The sequence below is a fragment of the Dermacentor andersoni genome, chromosome 2, assembly GCF_023375885.2.
Source record: "Dermacentor andersoni chromosome 2, qqDerAnde1_hic_scaffold, whole genome shotgun sequence".
Taxonomy (NCBI): domain Eukaryota; kingdom Metazoa; phylum Arthropoda; class Arachnida; order Ixodida; family Ixodidae; genus Dermacentor; species Dermacentor andersoni.
Genome location: NC_092815.1, coordinates 200,418,472 through 200,438,626, shown reverse-complemented (window position 1 = coordinate 200,438,626; position 20,155 = coordinate 200,418,472). Strand labels below are relative to the sequence as shown.

The window sequence follows — 20,155 nt, the reverse complement described above, 5'->3', positions numbered from 1 at the left end:
CATGGGCTAAGAAGTTAAGGTGCGACGTGCAGAAGTTTCTTCTCTTTCATTTTCCTATCTACCACGAATAAAGAAAAGCATATTTTTGCGCGTCTGATGACTATGAACTATGATTTGAATAACACGCTTGTATACGTTTTTATGTCTAAATAGATGGTCTTTAGGTCAAATCTGGTGCTACGTAGATGATAAAGTGACCATGTGAACGAATAAGGAGACTGTGGCAGAGCACGATTGATATCGTCCCAATTTAGCAATTTGTATACTTTTTGCGAATACGTCTTTAACTACTCATACCTCCTTTGAAGTTGTCAGCAAAAGTGCTGCAGAAGTACTTCCAATTAAATTTTTTTTTTACCTCTTGCGATGCACTTTTCCTAGCTGGAGTATTATGTACGAGGCTTATGTTACATTGCGAGAAACCACGTTTGACATTTTGTGATGCTACATTTAATTTGACCAATGATTGCCTTAAGCGAACTGTACGCGTGAGGTTACAACCTCTTGAGGGCAATATAATGAGTTATGCTTTAGTACAAGAGCATCTGCATTCCATCCACATAATCATATATATATATATATATGTGTGTGTGTGACGCTCTTACGTGCATAGTGGGTTAACGCCTCAACAAACAGTATGCGGGGGCATCGAAGGGCGGTGAACGAGGAAGACGAGGTGTGGCTGGCTAGCTGAATATCGACAGGCGCTCAGCTGATCAAGGCCATCGCATCTAACTCTACCCGGCTTCAATGTAACGCCTTTTGTGGGCGTAGCAGAGTGGTGGAGGTGCGGGGTACGACACAACGTACCACGGAGTCGCAACATCAAGAACTTCGCCGGAGCCGTCGTCTTGCCGGTCTCTTGCCAACGACCTTCCCTATGGCTCAGGACGGAAGTGGACAAATGCCAGCTCTAGTTTCACCTGCTCCAAGGTCAGCGCCAGTTGGACCTTTGCAGCACTACATGGAACCACGCTCGTTCGCGGGAAAAGTGGGCGAAGACGTCGACGAGTGGCTGACGCACTACGCAAGGGTGAGCCGCTACAACCGTTGGGGTTTTGTCACTCAGCTTGAATATGTCGTACTCTTTCTGAGTGAGACAGCGCTGATGTGGTATGAAAACCACGAAGACTCGCTAACAACGTGGGAGCGCTTCCTTGAAGAAATTAAGAAGTGTTTTGGCGACTCCTACGCCAAACAGAAACGCGCCGAGAGAACACTAGCTCAAAGAGCTCAAGCTCCTGGAGAAACATGCACTATATACATCGAGGAAATCCTCAAGCTGTGCAAAATCGTAAATTCGCAGATGTCTGAGGAAGACCGTGTCGGACATCTCCTCAAAGGAATTGCAGAAGATGTATACAATTTCCTCATAAGCCGGGTAGAGTTAGATGCAATGGCCTTGATCAGCTGAGCGCCTGTCGATATTCAGCTAGCCAGCCACACCTCGTCTTCCTCGTTCACCACCCTTCGGTGCCCCCGCATACTGTTTGTTGAGGCGTTAAACCACTATGCACGTAAGAACGTCACATTATATATATATATATATATATATATATATATATATATATATCATGTGGTACATCATCGACGCAAGGCAACCAATCAGATTCAAGGAACTGGTTCGACGTGCGTAAAGAAATGAAAACATTCCACACTTCGCAAGCACTTTATCAAAGAAAAGAGAAAAGGCCTGACACTTTGGGGCCGTGACATACGAGACGACAGCGACCAAAGCCAAATGCTGGAGAACGTTTTGTCTCTAGAAAATGAAATCGACAAACTTCATAGATTTTTGCTACTGATCCTGTATTTATTTCCTACGGCAGCAGCAGGTTGTAACCGTAGCCATCTCCGTCACCAGAAGAACTTCTTCGCACAGCATATAACGTAGACGTCATCAGCAACCGTACTGGCCTTTGCAGCCTCCGAGATACATGTGCAGGTGCCGCCACTCAAGTTATGGGAGGTGCGCAGCATGGTGCATGAATTATTAGGCGCCACTGGCACGAAATAGCGCAGTGGATATACTGCGTCGAGATCCCACGTGTACACAGACGCAATGAAACTATTGCTGGCTCCAATTGCGGCGGTAAAATGTTCTTTTTTTCTACGCCTCTTGTACGCTTTGCTCCACCAGACTTTCTCTGCTGAAGTCTTGACGCCGCACAGATGACGAATCAATGTCGTCGACTGAAGGGCAGCCTGGAAAAAAAAACAATTTAAGAATGCGGTTAAACGTGAATGCCGAGAATCGTGAAATCGAATGAGAATACTCAAGAAATAAGGAAAACAGGAATGCACCCGTACTCGCAAAACCATGTCATACGCTGAAACGAAATGTTTTCAGGTAGTGGACCTGAAACGCATGATAATGAACTTATCAGGAAAGGAAAGGCCGCTTGGTAATATTTGGGGGAATTAGAAAGGAGTTTCGAGTGAAGGGCAACGCACTGACACTGACAGGACGGGCGCTTGTGAACTGCATTTCGTTTGGCGTCTCTTCATCAGTCAACCTGTGCCACGTAGGTTTTTGGCATTTCTCTTTACGTACTTTACTACGACAGCATCTTTGTTGTCCTTTCATCGATCAATGGTTCATTTTCCATGACCCTGATGAACATCTCGACTTCGAAAGGTTGCAGTTTAGTGCTAAGTGTGAGCTTTGAGTTGCTACTTAAATTTGCCCCACACTTTATTATGGGCTTCGACAAGCGAAAGTACCAATGCTTAGTTTTTGACATTCAAGGGATCACCTTTATGTTTAACGCTTTATACATGCGGAAAACCGGAACTGGTGCATGTCACTTTGTAACTTACGCCAAAACAGTTGATGCACATCCAACGCACATATTGGAATCTATGTGTAGCGAAGCTATCCTGAAGAGGTTAGTTATATGGTATGCAACTAAATGCGATGACCATTTATGTGCAAGCAGCTAAGTCATCACGTCTAAGCCATTGCATGTTTCTTCTATATTTACCCTCTCTATTCCATTCTGGTCGAGGAAAAAAAAAGCAATGAGAAGTGTACGCTTACAGAGAGGACTACGACACATGAGCAAATGGATTTAAAAATTCTATATACCCATTTTGTCAGAGACTTGCAGCCTCACTTGCAGCCTCATTGCCGATACTGCGAGTCCTTACCGCCGCGCGGATTTCCCTGCCATAGATATGCTATCAACGCACTTTTCGGAGCGCCCCCTGGACCAGTGGCTATATCAAGTCCTGACAACCGTTTTCCTGCGCACTTTGGCAGTAGCGGCAGCATCTGACGCATGTCCGCTGAAACACGTTTTTGAAATATTACAGGTTGGTGGTTTCTATCAGTTACCTTTTGTATGTGCCAGCCGCTGCTGCCAACGCTGCTTGAGATTTACGAGTGTCACTAGTACCTGTTGAAATGTCGCGTTGTTGTGTGTGCCGCTCCGCGGTGCCTGACAATGGCTTGCACATGACTTGCTGTGAGTGCAAATTCAAATTTCATTTTGGTTCGTGCTCCGGTATAACGGAAGAAGCTTTTACTGGAAAGCGCGACATGTCTAAGAAGGTATGAAAATGTGAGACATGTCGGGGGGTGGGACAAGGGGCGGATGCTGAAATTGAGCGGCAAATGCCGCAGAGAGACATAGCAGTTCGACTTCTAGCAATCGAAACCAAGCTAGATACCCTTTTGGTTCTGCCAATCAAACTGGTGGAACTGGAATCGTCTGTGCAACCTATTTCTGATAAATTCGATGAATTTCAGACGAGGCTGCAGGCTCAGGAAAAAGTTACCATGCAATTATCAAACAGAGTTGATCAACTTGAACATGCAGATTCGAGCAGTGAATTTTCCCAAATCAAACGGGATCTGGACAACCTTGAATGCCGTAGCCGCAGGTTAAATATTGAAATACACGGTATTACTGAAAGCGAGAACGAAGACCTAATGATGAAGGTAAACGAAGTAGCGATGCAAATTAAGCTTCCGCTATTGAACAAGAGTGATGTTATGGCTATACACAGATTTCCCGCTAAACCAGGCAAAACACGGGCGGTCATTATCCGTTTTGTTCAGCAGGAACTTCGCGATTCCTGGCTTGCTAACAAGAAGCAACTAAAGGACCATGGGCACGTGTTTTTCTGTGAAAATATGACACGGCTATCACGTGCTATTTTATCAAAGACGAAGGAATGGGCCCAGACCTCAGGATACGCATACGTCTGGCACTCAAACGGTAAAGTTTTGGTGCGAAAAAGGAGCGGCGACCGAGCTGTTGTCATACGCGGCGAGGAGGATCTGGCCAGTCTTACAGCCTCGAAGTGATGGCGGCATACGTGGTAGCAAAAAATGCGTTATGTTTACTAAACCACAATGGCGACCCTGGAATTCCTATTTTCTGGGGATGTCGCGTCGTTAAAGAACCAATGTCCACTTTCAATATTTCATTTTAATGTGCGAAGTTTGAGAAATAAGTTTGATGAAGTCAGTTTGTATCTGTCTGAGCTGCAACACTGCTTCGACTTGCTTTGTTTTAGTGAAACGTGGTTTGCATCAGAGGATGAATGCGCTTCTATTTCTGGATATGACTGTATCTCTGTTTATCGAACGAAAAAACGAGGAGGAGGAATTGCTATTTATGTCCGTTCTGGTTTGTCGTACAGTATAATCCCTGAGCTCAAGATTGTTAACGAATGCTATGAATGTATTGGTCTTCAGTGCATGAGCACCTTGATTTCGCTAGTGTACCGCCCGCCATCTGGATCCATGTGTAAGTTTTTAGAATTTACTGAAAAATTATTAGAACTCAGCATCGAACTTAAACTCGAAACAATATTAATGGGTGATTTTAATATAGATGCTTGCCCAGACAAACTAGAATACACGCGTTTTCAGGAAACTTTTGAATCGTACGGGTGTTCAAATGTCATCAACGTACCTACTCGCATCACACCTACAAGCCAGACAACAATTGACCTCTGTGTGACGAGTTTTTCTTCTGAATATGTAAGAGCAGGAGTCCTGATGTGCGATCTTAGTGATCACTTGCCTATATACTGTCTGCTACCTCATAGACAGCCATCCAATATATGCCCCGAAAGCTTAAAAAGAATTTATTCAGAACAAAGTGTTAAAAAATTTGTTGAACTAGTCTCTGGTTATCGGTTGGACGAAGTGACCGCGCAAACTGATGTAAACAAGTCTTACGATGTTTTTATATCTACCTTCGTGTTCTTATACAACAGGTGTTTTCCACTTAAGAAGTTTAAGAAACACAACAAAGCTAGAAAGCCTTGGATAACTCGTGACCTCTATAACAGGATAAAATGTCGTAACAAGCTCTTCCAAATTTTTTTGAGCAGCAGAAGTGAAGATGACTTTCGGTCTTTCAAATCTGAGCGTAACAAATTAAATTCTGATATTAAACGCTCTAAACAAGAATATTACGCGAACAAGTTTTTTGCTATCATGGGAAATTCAAATCTCATGTGGAAAGCGATCAATGAAGTAATTAACAAAGGCTCTATCGCAAGAAAAGTTGCATTTCAGCATAGTGAGTTGTCAGATATTGAGGTTGCAAATACTTTTAATTCTCATTTTATTGATGCTGGTGCATCCTCACAAAATGATACACCGGTCTCTTGCACGGAATATATATTAAATCGATGTTCTTCTACGGTGTTCTTGGCGCCTACTGAGCAGCACGAGATACAGACCATAATCTTATCGTTGAAAGACAGTTGTGCTTCAGGTGAAGATGATATAAAAGTGAAACCGTTGAAAGCCGTCAGTGAAATTGTAAGCACGCCTCTTGCACATATCTGTAACTTAATTCTTTCTAATGGTGTGTTTCCAGATAAGATGAAGCTAGCCCGAGTGACTGTCATTCATAAAAGTGGCCCAGTTAACGACATGAATAACTACAAGCCAATATCCGTTCTTTCCGTCTTCGCGAAAATTGCTGAACATGTAATTAATAGAAGACTTTGCGAGTTTCTAAACACGTATAAAATAATAGCTCAGGAGCAATATGGTTTCTGTAAGGCTAAATCTACAGAAACCGCTTTACTTGAAATAAAGGAACAAATCCTTGACAACATAGAAAACCGAATGTTAACTCTAGGTATCTTTCTAGATTTTAGGAAGGCCTTTGATTGCGTGCAACATGATGTCCTTTTGAAAAAGCTACCTCTTTATGGAATTCGTGGTGTCGCATTATCCTTAATAAAAAGCTATCTCACCTCTAGAACACAGTACACAACAATAAATGGAGTTAGTTCCGAAATTCAGCACATTAAGTACGGCGTGCCGCAAGGATCCGTCTTGGGGCCTGTTTTATTTTTACTCTACATTAATGATATTGTCAATATTCAAGGCTGTTCCAATATTATATTATACGCGGATGATACTAACGTGTTCTTCTCAGGAAGGGAAATAGGAAATCTTTTTGAGCAAGCTAACATCTGGTTACAGCAACTAAGCTTGTGGCTAAATGCGAATAAACTCCAATTAAACATAACAAAAACTAAGTATCTAGTGTTGAAATCAAAAGGAACAATAATCCACCCTCAGCTAACACTCCAATTTCAGAAGGTCAACCTCGAACAGGCACCAACAGCCAGATTTTTAGGAATTATCTTCCATGAAAATATGTCCTGGTCACCGCACGTAGATGTTCTTAGAAAAAATATTGCTCGTGCTGTCGGTGTGCTAAATAGGTTGCGATATTTGCTACCGATAAATGTGAAGCGCAATATTTACAACGCGCTTATACATTCTCGATTAACTTATTGTTTTCTAGTTTGGTCAACCACTACACAAACTAACTTAAAATCAATTCAAACACTCCAAAACCGCGCACTGCGCGCGATAGGTAACTTAAAACGTACTGATACCACTAAACCATACTATAACAAATATAATATATTAACAACATCAAAACTTCACACTTACAAATTATTCCTCGAAATTTCACGGCAATTCTGGGAAGACAAATGTTCCTTCCAAAGTAAATACCATGGCAGAACGACAAGCTATAACCTCAGAAAAACTCTGATAGAAAAACCACGTTGCAGAACAATATACGGAGATCAAAAACTAGCAGTTCAACTTCCTAACCTTCTAAACGACTACCCCTTGGTATTGGACCTGCTAAATTCTGGAATTTCAAAGCAAAACTTTAAGAAAACGGTAAAAGAATTGTTACTATCCGAAGACTAATAGAAATGTTCAACTTCATGTATAGAAAATTTTGTACATGTTTCTTGTTGTTTCTAGAAAACTGTGTAAACTTTAACCTTTCAGCTACAGGTATGGGAAATTTCGTACATCCTTCTTTTTTTTTTCCTGTTGTTGTTGCGCTTCAATTGATTAGAAAACTGTATAAACTTTAACCTTTCTTTCTTTTTTCTTACGCGAATTGCGTACTCAAGTGTTGAAAATGTGTACTGTAATTTCATGTGTGACCTCCTGAAAGCCTGCCACTGCCATGTTGCTGCCAATGTACGGGTGGCACGGCCTAGTCAGGCAAATGTTTGCCTTTAGCCGCGTCCCCTAAGACAATCTGTTCATTGTCTTAAATAAATCAATAAAGAAAGAAAGAAAGACTATGTACTGGCTATTGATACTGTCACAACGTAAATGGGCCAAAAGCAGGAAGTCTAAACAAAAGAAAGTGATGGCAGTCAAAGAAACGACTGAGTAGTGTGCTCTATTACATAATGAGTACCAGTTTTTGTGCTTCACTGTTACCCGCCGTGGTAGCGTAGTGGCTTTGACGGTGCAGTGCAAGGCCCGAGGGCGCCGGATGAATCACGGCCACGGTGGCCGTACTTTCATGGTGGCGAATCGGCAAAGCGCCGCGCCTTTGCTGCACGTTACGATCTCCAGGTTGCAAAAATCTGGAGTAGCTCACTACGGCATTTTTCATAATGACATCTTGGTTTTGATGCGTAAAACCCCAGAATTAATGCATTCATGCTTCATTGTTCTATAGCGCTGAACTGAGGCGTGCTCACTGGCACTACAATGTCGGTCGAAAGTCGAGACAGATAAGCCGGAGCCCCTCTTCAATAAAATTCATTTCAGCAGAGCCCGCGTCACGACGAACGCCGACGCTAATGATTAGCATTGAAGCAATGCAGAGAAACACCGGATTGTCGCTGCCGAACGTGTCACGTGAAAGGCGTGTATGAAGCCGCGGGCTCATCTCTGGCGCGTTCCTCCGGACACAGTGTGCGCCATCTAGAGGTGCTGGCGCGAAGTGGGAGCGTGGCGTCTGGCGCGTAGCTAAATGTATAGTCAGACAGATTGAATATATATGACGCGCACACACCTAGTCACGCACTCGCGAAAACAATGTTACAATTGCTAGTAGGTACAGCGGGGCGTGGCGTTTCTCGTGGGGCTCGACATTTCTGCGTAGGCGCGAGTAAGAGTGGGTGCGAAAGAGAAAATCTGGTGGCCTTTGCTCCTTGAATATGTGACTCTGCCTAGGCACTACGGAGGACGTCAACTCCGCACACTCTCAAGTTCAACAAATGGCCACAGAGGGCGAAAAAATTGACCGCTCGCCGCTGCTAATAAATCAAGCATAGTAGAAGCACTAAAGGGTTGCCCGGGTTAGTTTTGATATCTCCCGCTAGAGGCGCCGTAAAAAGCGCATTTTTTTCTTACAAACTTTCTTCTACAATTACTGAAGCATTTTTATTACATAAAAAAGAGTACAATATTATCATTGCTAATTAGGCATTGTACTTTTTATTAGTAAGTTTATTGTTTTTGTCATTATAAACGCAAATAGCGTTCAGCGTCATCGATCTTTCACGTGACTTCTGGACTAGATTTAACATTTTTACCGTTATTTTCGAGTGCACGGCGGCACGGATTCATTCGTTCGTACACTTACACTGGTGGCTTCTTTGTTGCTAAAAGTAGTATTGCGCTTCGATGTCTCTCGTTATTTAACTTAGGGTGAAGTGACGTGTTTGCAAGCGGACATGTTAGCCTGAAAGCTGCGTTTTGGTCGTGAGCCATGCATCTGCATCGAAACGGGAACCTGCGAATGAGGACAGCAGTACCGGTGAGTTGTTTAATATCGCTGCCTGAATCCTTATGTAACATTGCTCTCGTTAACTTACAGGCGGAGACAAGTTAACGAACTAGATTCTGTATTACACATGGGCACTCAGGACCCTCCGTTGCTTTTTCCGAAGTAAACTTTTAATTACGGGGCCATCATTACACACATTCATGAAAGAGAAAGCAATATCGGAACTCGCGTCACATTTTTTGTCTTGTAGCCGTAGCCATGGGTGACTGAGTAGCCTTATCAACATCGTTTTTTTTTTCGAGTTCCTCTGCTAGTTCTTCCGTCCACAGCACCGAATAACCCTTTGATAAACAGAAGCGAAAGTACTGAATTTACTGTATTAAACAGTTGCACGCATGATAATTCACCCATATTTCGTAGCTGTTGGTTCCAGATGTTCTTGTTGTTCAGTTTGGTTTACCTGCTGACATTTATTTTTGTAGTAGTGAAGCGGTGCATCACTTTCATGCAGAAAAAGAATGCATCATTTCTAAAGCTTCATGTCTTTTATGCATTTGCTTGTTAACCCAGGAGTGTGATCTCTTCAAGTGTATAAATGAGCGCACATATGTTTTCATTTGTGATCTTAATAATACTTAAGCTGTTGACAGGCATTGTAGTTAGGCAGACATACATTTTATGGAGAATAGCAATATTTATTTACCATGCTGCCTAGCACCCTAGAATAAACAGTGTACATTTGCATGCGTTCTGTAGTCACAACCCATTCCAGTGTATATGTCCCACCTTTTCGCATTTCATATATCAAAATTGTGCCTATTCAATTTCTGAAGCAGCCAAAATTTCTGTTCCAGATATGCAGTAATGAGGATGCCACCAGTATAAAGGAACACACTCCAGGCACCAAATAGTAGCTGCTGCCTGCTACAACAAGGTCACTGTGTGGACTTTGGCTGCTACTACAAGGTAAACAACACCTGGTTCAGAAATAAATATGCTTGATACATGCTGCATTGGTTTGCTAGCCTTGAGGTACATGTTATTCGTTTGTAGCAGATTATATGAACGTTTGTTCGTATTTACAGTTAAGAATCATTGGTTCGAACATAAAAAAAAAAGTACATGAGTTTGGATAATATCTGCTGTGTCTGATGTGTCGTTGTTCTGCCGGAATAGAGTCTGTACCAAGCAAATCTTGGTCATCACAGGATCCCTCATCTACACCAAAAGGAAGGGGCTGCAGCCGAATCCGCAAGCCTTTACACCAGAAACAAAGAAGTCGTTCCAGAAGTCTTCGGATGAGATATCAAGTCTACGGACGACTGTGGCGAGAGTGAAAAGAGCCTTTGCCATCATTCCATCAGCACGGATATTGGCCTAGTCATCCAGGTACCTTAACAACAAAAATTCTTTGTCGTCAGATGTACCTGCAACCACTGAACAAGCACAGGCGACGCTGGCCAAAAGAGTTCCGCCAGCTTGCCCTTACTTAATGAGCTTCCCGGCCTGGTCAAATACCATTTGTGCCAAGTATAATTTTTTTTCAATAAATGCAAGCTTTGTCATTCCACATTGTTGTTAGAGATCATTCCTCTTCGTCATCCAAACATTAAATGTCAACCAATTCTTTGCTCATACTTAATACCAGTCACTGTCTAGTAGCAGAACATATCTGTAGCAGTATTTTCTAGGGCTCCTGAAATAGCTGATGCGGCATTGGCGTGTGTCTTGCATTAACCTTTTCACCGTGTGCTATGTAGCAGTAAACTTTTCTTATTTTTGGCTCTCAGTGCTTGCACGGTAGAGTGGCTTCTTTCTTGATGGCAAGCTTTCTCATTCCCATATTTAATTCCTAGTCTCGTTCAGGATTGCTATTCTTGCTCGACAGCCTGTGTTTTAGCGCAAGCTACATTGAAGTGATTTATTGCAGAATCTTGTTTCGCTGCTGTCTGACTTGGTACTCGTCACCGTGTTACGTTTAGCCTGGTCACTTGCATTGGGATACAGTCTATCGAGGCAAGCACCTGCTTCTGCAGTCCACACAGCGACATAAGACTCCGAATTTACACGCACCGTGATTGGTGCTTCCTGCTCCGTCCTTTCCTGCTGCTGCCGTGTGCAAATTTCGCTTCTGGCCTTCTTTGGCCATGAGTTAGCGTCAACGGAGACTATCATACGTGATTACGTGGTCCGAAGTGTATCAAGTTGATATCGACATGGGTGGAAAGGCCTGCAAAAGTAACTGCAAAATGGTGATGCCCACAAAACCGACCATGCCCATATTTAGAGAATGTGGGGCACCAAGTGTGAGTTACACATTAGCAGCAAGCGAAAGAAGAAAAAGAAATGTGCAGGTTGGAAAGGAGGTAATGCTGAAATGCCGGATACTCCATGTCGCTATGTTGGCTGCGGCAGCAGATGCTTGCGTCACCTGATTGATTTGCAATGGAAGTTGCTCATCCTCAATGGCGTCTGTCAGTGCAAACAGGTAGGACACACCGTTCAATCTGCTTGCGCTGCTAATTGTCGCTTGTCACCAGATCACCATGCGCAACGAAGGCAAGCACTATGCCTGCAGTCGGACGGTTGAATGTGCCATGAGCGACCCTGTGCGCGTATATGCTCACTTTTGTTATGTGGATCGTAGCCAGTATATAGTGTATAGTGCCTATGCGTTATGTTAGAGGTATGCTGAAGTGATTTGATTACATAGTCTTATTTCAATGCTGTACTACACGGTCATGGTTGTCGTGTTACATTTCTCGGATGTGGCGGCCTGGCCAGTTGCAGTGGGCAACAGCCTCTCAGGGTAAGCACCTGCTCCTGCAGTCCGCACAGTGGCATAGACTCCCTGTTTACACGCACCGTGATTGGTGCTCCCAGTTCCGTCCTTTCCTGCTGCAGCCGTCTGCAAATTTTGCTTGTGGCCTTGCTCGGCCATGATTTGGCGTCAACGGAGACTATCATGCGTGATTACATGGTCCGAAGTGTATAAGGTTGATATCCGCATGGGTGGAGAGGCCTGCAAAAGTGCCTGCAAAATGATGATTACCACAAAACAGACCATGTCCATATTGACACGTGTACTTATTTTTATCGGGCGACCACGTTTCGCCGCCTAACAAATCTTATCGCACAGCGCGGGACGCGCTTGCATGTATCCGAAGTTTCTGGAAAGTTATCGATACTTCTATCCGCAGTCTGTTGTCGCCGAACATTGTGTTATCTGATTTATTCACCTGACGCGAATGCTGTAGAACTTTGTGGAAGGCACGCGGGTCCCAACGATTAGGCTGGAACATTCGACAATTCTGTATAAAAGCCGACGCGCTTGACCCGCTGATCAGATTTTCGACGATCGCCGAGCGTGTTCGCCGCTATTGTTGTGCTATAAGTGTAGCCTGTTTTGTGGGCACAGGTTCGCCCAATAAAAGTTTGTTTTGTCGTTCACAGTATTGCTACTGTGTTATTCAACGTCACCACCACGTGACATCTGGTGGAGGTGCTTCTCGTTCATGTACCGGACGCCCCCGACAAGCCGTGATCCAAGCCCGGACCGCAAAGAGAACACCAACGTAGTCCCGGAGCATCGAGCAAGCCGCCGTCTTCAACAGCTGCCCCCGGAGCACGGCCTTCTACCTGAGAAGACCAAGAAGATTGTGGACAAGGCAACCCCAATGGCAGCCCCAGCGTCCCCCATCGTGCTGCAGCAGCCCAGGGAACCTCCGACGTTCCGCGGATCAACATTCGAGGACCCGGAAACCTGGCTCGAAACGTATGAGAGGGTCGCTAAGTTTAACAGTTGGGACAGCGACGACAAGCTGCGGCATGTCTATTTCGCATTGGAAGACGCCGCCAGGACGTGGTTCGAGAATCGGGAAGCCACCTTAACGACGTGGGACCTTTTCCGAAGCGGCTTCTTGCACACGTTTACAAGCGTTGTGCGAAAAGAGCGAGCCCAAGCTCTACTAGAAACCAGAGTGCAGCTGCCAAACGAGACGATCGCGATCTTCACGGAGGAGATGGCCCGTCTTTTCCGGCACGCCGACCCGGAAATGTCGGAGGAGAAAAAAGTTCGCTTCCTGATGCGCGGCGTCAAGCAAGACCTTTTCGCCGGACTTATTCGTAACCCACCGAAGACTGTGGCTGAGTTTTCTGCAGAGGCATCGACGATCGAGAAAACTCTGGAGTTGCGCACCCGGCAATATAACCGCCAGGGGCACACGCCGCAGTATGCCATCCAAGGACTGGGTTCGGACGACCTTCAAGAGACCATCAGGGCCATTGTGCGCGAAGAACTGCGCAAGGTCCTGCCTTCATCGCAGCCTCAAGTAGCTTCGATCGCTGACATCGTGAAAGATGAGGTTCAGCGATCGCTTAGGGTTCCTGAGGTGCAACCTCAATTACCGCAGCCCCAGCCAGAAGCGATGACCTACGCCGCCGTCGCACGCCGTCAAGGTCCCCCTCCGCGACCACGCCAGGGCCCTGCAACGACGCAATTCCGTCGTCCGCCGCCGCCGCCGCCAGCACGCCCACCCGTCGCCCAGCGCAGCTACCCAAGGAAGACAGACATTTGGCGAGCCCCCGACCACCGCCCGCTCTGCTATCACTGCGGAGAAGCCGGCCATGTGTATCGCCGATGCCCATACCGGGAGATGGGACTGCGAGGTTTCGCTGTCAATGCTCCGCGCCCGCAGCGAGGTGAACGCCCTCGCGATATCGCCGACTACCTCGCCGCTACTCAGTGGAGCTCTCGACGACCGTCGCGTTCGCCATCACCAGGCCGCTACCTGTCGCCGCAGCGCCGACCATACACTGGCCCAGCCCGGGGCCGGTCAGCGAGCCCGTATCCGGAAAACTAAAAGCAGCAACCGATGGAGGTGCGGTTGCTGTTCGTCGAACTGACGAAGATCCTCCGCCGCCGACGAAGACGACAAAGAAACCATCTCGACGACCTAATGACGACACGCCGCCGTCCCGACGAAGTCAGGAAGCCAAGACTACACCGAAGAAAGACGACTTGACGACGCGACGTTCCAGCTTCAGTTCAACACGACGCAGCCGTGATCCGACGCCGAGACCTAACTGTAACGCAAGACAAAGAACCACCGACCTCGACGTGCTTCTCGACGGCCACGCAGTCACCGCGTTAGTAGACACAGGACCCGATTACTCCGTCATGAGTGGACCCATCGCCGCCCAGTTAAGGAAAGTTAAGACTGCATGGGAAGGCCCTCAAATTCGCACCGCTGGAGGACACCTGATTACGCCGACTGGGATCTGCACGGCAAGAATTACCGTTCATGACCGGACTTACCCTGCCACCTTCGTTGTCCTCCAACAGTGTTCACGAGACGTCATTCTCGGCATGGACTTCCTGAATCAACATGGCGCAGTCATCGACCTGAAGTCGAAATCGATAACGCTGTCACAAGATCAAGCGATACCGCCGGAGAGCTGTCGTAGTCACCACGCCTTGAGTGTGCTCGAAGATCAAGTGAGCATCCCGCCGCGCGCCAGCATTATTATTTCCGTCGGCACTGAAACACCCGCTGACGTAGAAGGCGTCATCGAGGGCGACCAACATCTACTGCTCGACCGTGAAATTTGCGTCGCAAGAGGGATCGCTCGACTCCACGGAGGGCAAGTGGAAGTTATGCTAACCAACTTCAGCCAAGAGTTCAAGCACATCAACAAGGGCACGACAATCGCATACATCGAGGAAATTGTGGAAACCAGCAATGCCTTTGTCCTCTCGGATTCAGCCGCATCTACCCCGATGAGCATTGTCCCCGAACCAGACTTCGACGTGAATCCAAGTCTTCCTATGAGTAAGCAGCAACAGATCAGAAGTCTTCTCCGACGATACAAAGACTGCTTTTCGACGTCATCGAGGATTCGACAAACGCCAGTTGCAAAGCATCGCATAATAACCGAAGAGAGCGCTCGACCACTCCGCCAGAGCCCTTACCGAGTTCCGACGCGAGAACGTGAAGCTATTAGGCAACAAGTCGACGAAATGCTGCGCGACGACATCATCCAGCCGTCGAAAAGCCCGTGGGCCTCTCCTGTAGTCCTGGTAAAGAAAAAGGACGGAACCCTACGCTTCTGCGTCGATTATCGTCGACTGAACAAGATCACGAAGAAGGATGTGTACCCCCTTCCACGGATAGACGACGCATTGGATCGGCTCTGCAACGCTAAATACTTCTCGTCGATGGACCTCAAGTCTGGCTACTGGCAAATAGAAGTCGACGAGAGAGATCGCGAAAAGACTGCCTTCATCACGCCAGACGGCCTCTACGAGTTCAAGGTCATGCCATTCGGACTGTGCTCGGCACCTGCAACGTTTCAGCGCGTCATGGACACTGTGTTAGCCGGACTGAAGTGGCAGACGTGCCTTGTTTACCTGGATGACGTCGTTGTCTTCGCCGGAAATTTCGACGATCACCTTAGGCGGCTTGCGACAGTCTTAGAAGCCATCAAGTCATCAGGGCTCACTCTGAAGCCGGAAAAGTGCCGCTTCGCTTACGATGAGCTTTTGTTCCTAGGCCACGTGATCAGCAAATCAGGAGTACGCCCCGACCCACAGAAGACAGCTGCCATCGCAAAGTTCCCGCAACCAACCGACAAGAAGGCAGTGCGCAGATTCCTTGGCATGTGTGCCTACTATAGGCGCTTTGTCAAGGACTTCTCACGCATCGCGGAGCCGCTAACACATCTAACGAAATGTGATGTCGCGTTCAAGTGGGAAACGCCGCAGGCCAAGGCATTTCAAGAACTCAAACGACGCATGCAGTCGCCGCCGGTACTTGCACACTTCGACGAGGCCGCCGATACCGAAATCCACACTGACGCCAGTAGCCTAGGCCTCGGTGCCGTCCTAGTCCAGAGGAAAGAAGGACTTGAAAGGGTGATATCGTATGCTAGCCGGTCGCTGTCAAAAGCGGAAAGCAACTATTCTACGACTGAAAAGGAATGCCTCGCCATCATTTGGGCTATAGCTAAATTCCGCCCTTACCTCTATGGCAGGCCATTCAAAGTCGTCAGTGACCATCATGCATTGTGTTGGCTAGCTAACTTAAAGGACCCTTCAGGACGGCTGGCGCGGTGGAGCCTCAGACTACAAGAATATGACGTCACGGTAATATACAAGTCCGGAAGAAAACACTCCGACGCCGACTGCTTATCGCGCGCCCCCATCGATCCCCCGCCGCAAGACGACGAGGACGACGACGCCTTCCTTGGGATAATAAGCGCGGAAGACTTCACTAAACAGCAACGAGCAGACCCGGAGCTAAAAGGCCTCGTCGAATATTTGGAAGGAAACACCGACGTTGTCCCTAGGGCATTTAAGCGTGGGTTGTCGTCGTTCACGCTACAAAACAACCTGCTCGTGAAGAAGAATTTCTCGCCAGTCCACGCCAGCTACCTTCTTGTTGTACCGTCAGCGCTGCGTCCAGAAATACTGCACGCCCTACACGACGATCCAACCGCTGGGCACCTCGGATTCTCCCGGACGCTGTCGAGAATACAGGAAAGGTATTACTGGCCGCGTCTGACCGCCGACGTCGCCCGTTACGTCAAGACATGCCGAGACTGTCAACGACGCAAGACACCACCGACAAGGCCAGCAGGGTTACTACAGCCGATCGAACCTCCTCGCCGACCATTCCAGCAGATTGGGATGGATTTGTTGGGGCCGTTTCCGATATCAACATCCGGGAATAAGTGGATCGTCGTGGCGACGGACTATCTCACCCGCTTTGCTGAAACTAAAGCTCTACCAAAAGGCAGCGCAGCCGAAGTGGCGAAATTTTTCGTCGAGAACATCCTGCTGCGACATGGTGCCCCAGAAGTCCTCATCACCGACAGAGGAACGGCTTTTACAGCAGAGCTCACCCAAGCCATTCTGCAGTACAGCTAGACAAGCCACAGGAGGACAACTGCCTACCATCCGCAGACGAATGGTCTCACGGAGCGCCTGAACAAGACCCTCACCGACATGCTAGCAATGTACGTCGACGTCGAACACAAGACGTGGGACGCGATCCTGCCGTACGTAACCTTTGCTTACAACACGGCGGTGCAAGAAACAACACAGATCACGCCGTTTAAGCTGGTTTACGGCAGGAACCCGACGACGATGCTCGACACCATGCTGCCCCACGTCACTGACGAAGCGAATGTTGACGTCGCTAGCTATCTCCAGCGCGCCGAAGAAGCCCGACAGCTCGCCCGCCTGCGGATCAAGAACCAGCAGAGGACTGACAGCCGACACTACAACCTCCGACGACGCTTTGTCGAGTACCAGCCCGGTGACCGTGTTTGGGTTTGGACCCCTATACGCCGACCAGGACTGAGCGAGAAGCTCTTGCGTCGCTATTTCGGACCGTACAAGATCATCCGACGTATTGGCGCACTGGACTATGAGGTCGTGCCAGACGGCGTTTCGCTGTCACAGCGGCGCCGCTCACGACCTGAAATTGTCCACGTTGTGCGACTCAAGCCGTATCACCAGCGTTGACAAACTTTGGGACTTCGCGTAACTGACCTTCGGACTTGATTTCTTTTCGTTGTTTTGTTACTTATGTTTAATAAGTGTCCTTTTGTGTTTCGCTCTCATATATTTGTAGCATCGGGACGATGCTTTTTAAGAGGGGGGTATTGACACGTGTACTTATTTTTATCGGGCGACCACGTTTCGCCGCCTAACAAATCTTATCGCAGAGCGCGGGACGCGCTTGCATGTATCCGAAGTTTCTGGAAAGTTATCGATACTTCTATCCGCAGTCTGTTGTCGCCGAACATTGTGTTATCTGATTTATTCACCTGACGCGAATGCTGTAGAACTTTGTGGAAGGCACGCGGGTCCCAACGATTAGTCTGGAACATTCGACAATTCTGTATAAAAGCCGACGCGCTTGACCCGCTGATCAGATTTTCGACGATCGCCGAGCGTGTTCGCCGCTATTGTTGTGCTATAAGTGTAGCCTGTTTTGTGGGCACAGGTTCGCCCAATAAAAGTTTGTTTTGTCGTTCACAGTATTGCTACTGTGTTATTCAACGTCACCACCACGTGACAATATTGAGAGCAGGTGGGGCACCAAGTGTGAGCGACACATTAGAGGCCAGCGAAACAACAAAAAGAAACTTGCAGGCTGGAAAGGAGGTAACGCTGAAATGCCGGGTAGTTCATGTTGCTGTGTTGGCTATGGCAGCAGATGCGTGCGTCACCATATTGAATCGCAGTGCAACTTACAGCGACTCTCGATGCAAACAGGCGGGACACTGTCCAATCTGCTTGCGCCGCTGGTTGTCACTCGTTAATAGACCGCCATGTGCGGCGAACGCAAGCACTGTCTCTGAAGTCGGATAGCTGAATGTGCTCTAAGCGTAGTGCGTGAATGCTCACTTTTGTCATGTGGACCTTAGCCAATGTACAGTGTATTGTCTGAACCATATGCGGTGATTGAATGCCGAGTCTCATTTGATCACGGTCACCGTGTTGTTTCTCGGACGTGGCGACCTGGTCAGCTGCATTAGGCAACAGTCTCACGAAGTAACCATCGGCTCCTGCAGTCAACACAGCGACAATGACTCCCAATTTACACACACCGTAATTGGTGCTCCCCGTTCAACCTTTCCTGCTGCAGCCGTGGGCAAATTATGCTTGTGGACATTCATCGGCCGTGATCTGGCGTGAACGGAGACCAGCATACCTGATTACAGGATCCGAAGTGTATGAAGTTGATAGCATAAGTGGGTGGAACGGCCTGCAAAAGTGGCTGCAAAATAGTGATGCCCACAAAACCGACCATGCCCATGTTGAGAATGTAGGGCACCAAGTGTGAGTTAAATATTAGCGGCACGTGAAAGAACAAAAGAAACGTGCAGGTCGGAAAGGAGGTAACGCTAAAATGCCGGGTAGTCCATGTCGCTCTGTTGGCTGTGGTAGCAGATGCCTGCGTCACCTGATTTCTTCGCAATGCAAGTTACGGCGACTGTCGATGCTAACAGGTGGGGCACTGTCCAATTTGCTTGCGTTGCTGATTGTCGCTCGTTACCAGACCGCCATGTGCAACGACGTAAGTGAGCTTCTCAGCGCATCTCGAAATGCAAATTTTATTTTTGCTCTTGTACGAGAAGGTGCACGGCTTTTCTTCTGCCAATAAAGTCGCACGTCCTGTTCACTCACTTGTGGCTTGTTGGTATGGGTGTCAGTAGAGGCTCTTTGGTCTCCCGGCAATCAGAACCCACCATCTACGCGGCAGCCTAGGCAATGAGCCATGCTGCATAGGCAGCAGGGCGAGCACGTCGTTTACCAGCGCACGCCACCGGCGGAAAGCGGCCATATTGAATTTTGCTCTTAAAAAAACTGCACTTCCGATGGATGGATGGATGGATGGATGGATGGATGGATGGACGGACGGACGGACGGACGGACGGACGGACGGACGGACGGACGGACGGACGGACGGACGGACGGACGGACGGACGGACGGATGGACGGATGGACGGACGGACGGACGGACGGACGGACGGACGGACGGACGGACGGACGGACGGACGTTATGAGCGTCCCCTTTGGAATGGGGCATTGGGTTGCGCTACCAGCTACCAAGCTCTTGCTATTATAGTGTCTAATCTCCTTCCTACCTAGGCTAAACAATAAAAAAAACCATGAACATCCCATAACCAAATTTTTTGACCCCTATTGCGAACTGTGCTATTGCGAACTCTGCTTCCCGTTTGAGCAAGGCCATCTGGCGTCCGCCCCACTATGTTCCGTGCACTTCCACTGCTTATTTTCGTACCACTGCAGAAAGTACAGTTTCCCTTTTCTAAAGTTGGTTCTTTATTCTATGAGGAGGTTTTTTAGCGCGTGTTATATGCGTTTGTCCTCTTGACATGTCGGCATTGCGGAGTGTGGTCGAGTTTGTTTACGCACCGCCGCTGGCTGCCCGCGCGGTGAGACAATGGGCATGGACGCCTCATTCGGTGATAATTCTGTCTAAAGGGGCAAGGTTTTCACCGGCGTTGTGTAAGTCGCGGGTCACTTTTTTCGCCACGACGATAGATTGCGTTTTTTACAAGCGCTGCTCCAGGACGGCCCG

At 47.6% G+C, this 20,155-nt stretch overlaps 1 protein-coding gene across 1 annotated transcript in view; it reads right to left on the bottom strand.

The window, feature by feature from the left end:
- Window positions 1–1,771: 1,771 nt before the first annotated feature.
- Window positions 1,772–20,155, bottom strand: part of LOC126540241 (2-Hydroxyacid oxidase 1-like) — a 149,547-nt gene continuing 131,163 nt past the window's right edge. The window contains exon 10 of the mRNA XM_050187043.3: window positions 1,772–2,205. Within this exon, the coding sequence (XP_050043000.2) occupies window positions 2,111–2,205 (95 nt within the window). The 3' untranslated portion in view covers window positions 1,772–2,110. The remainder of the gene's footprint in view (window positions 2,206–20,155) is intronic.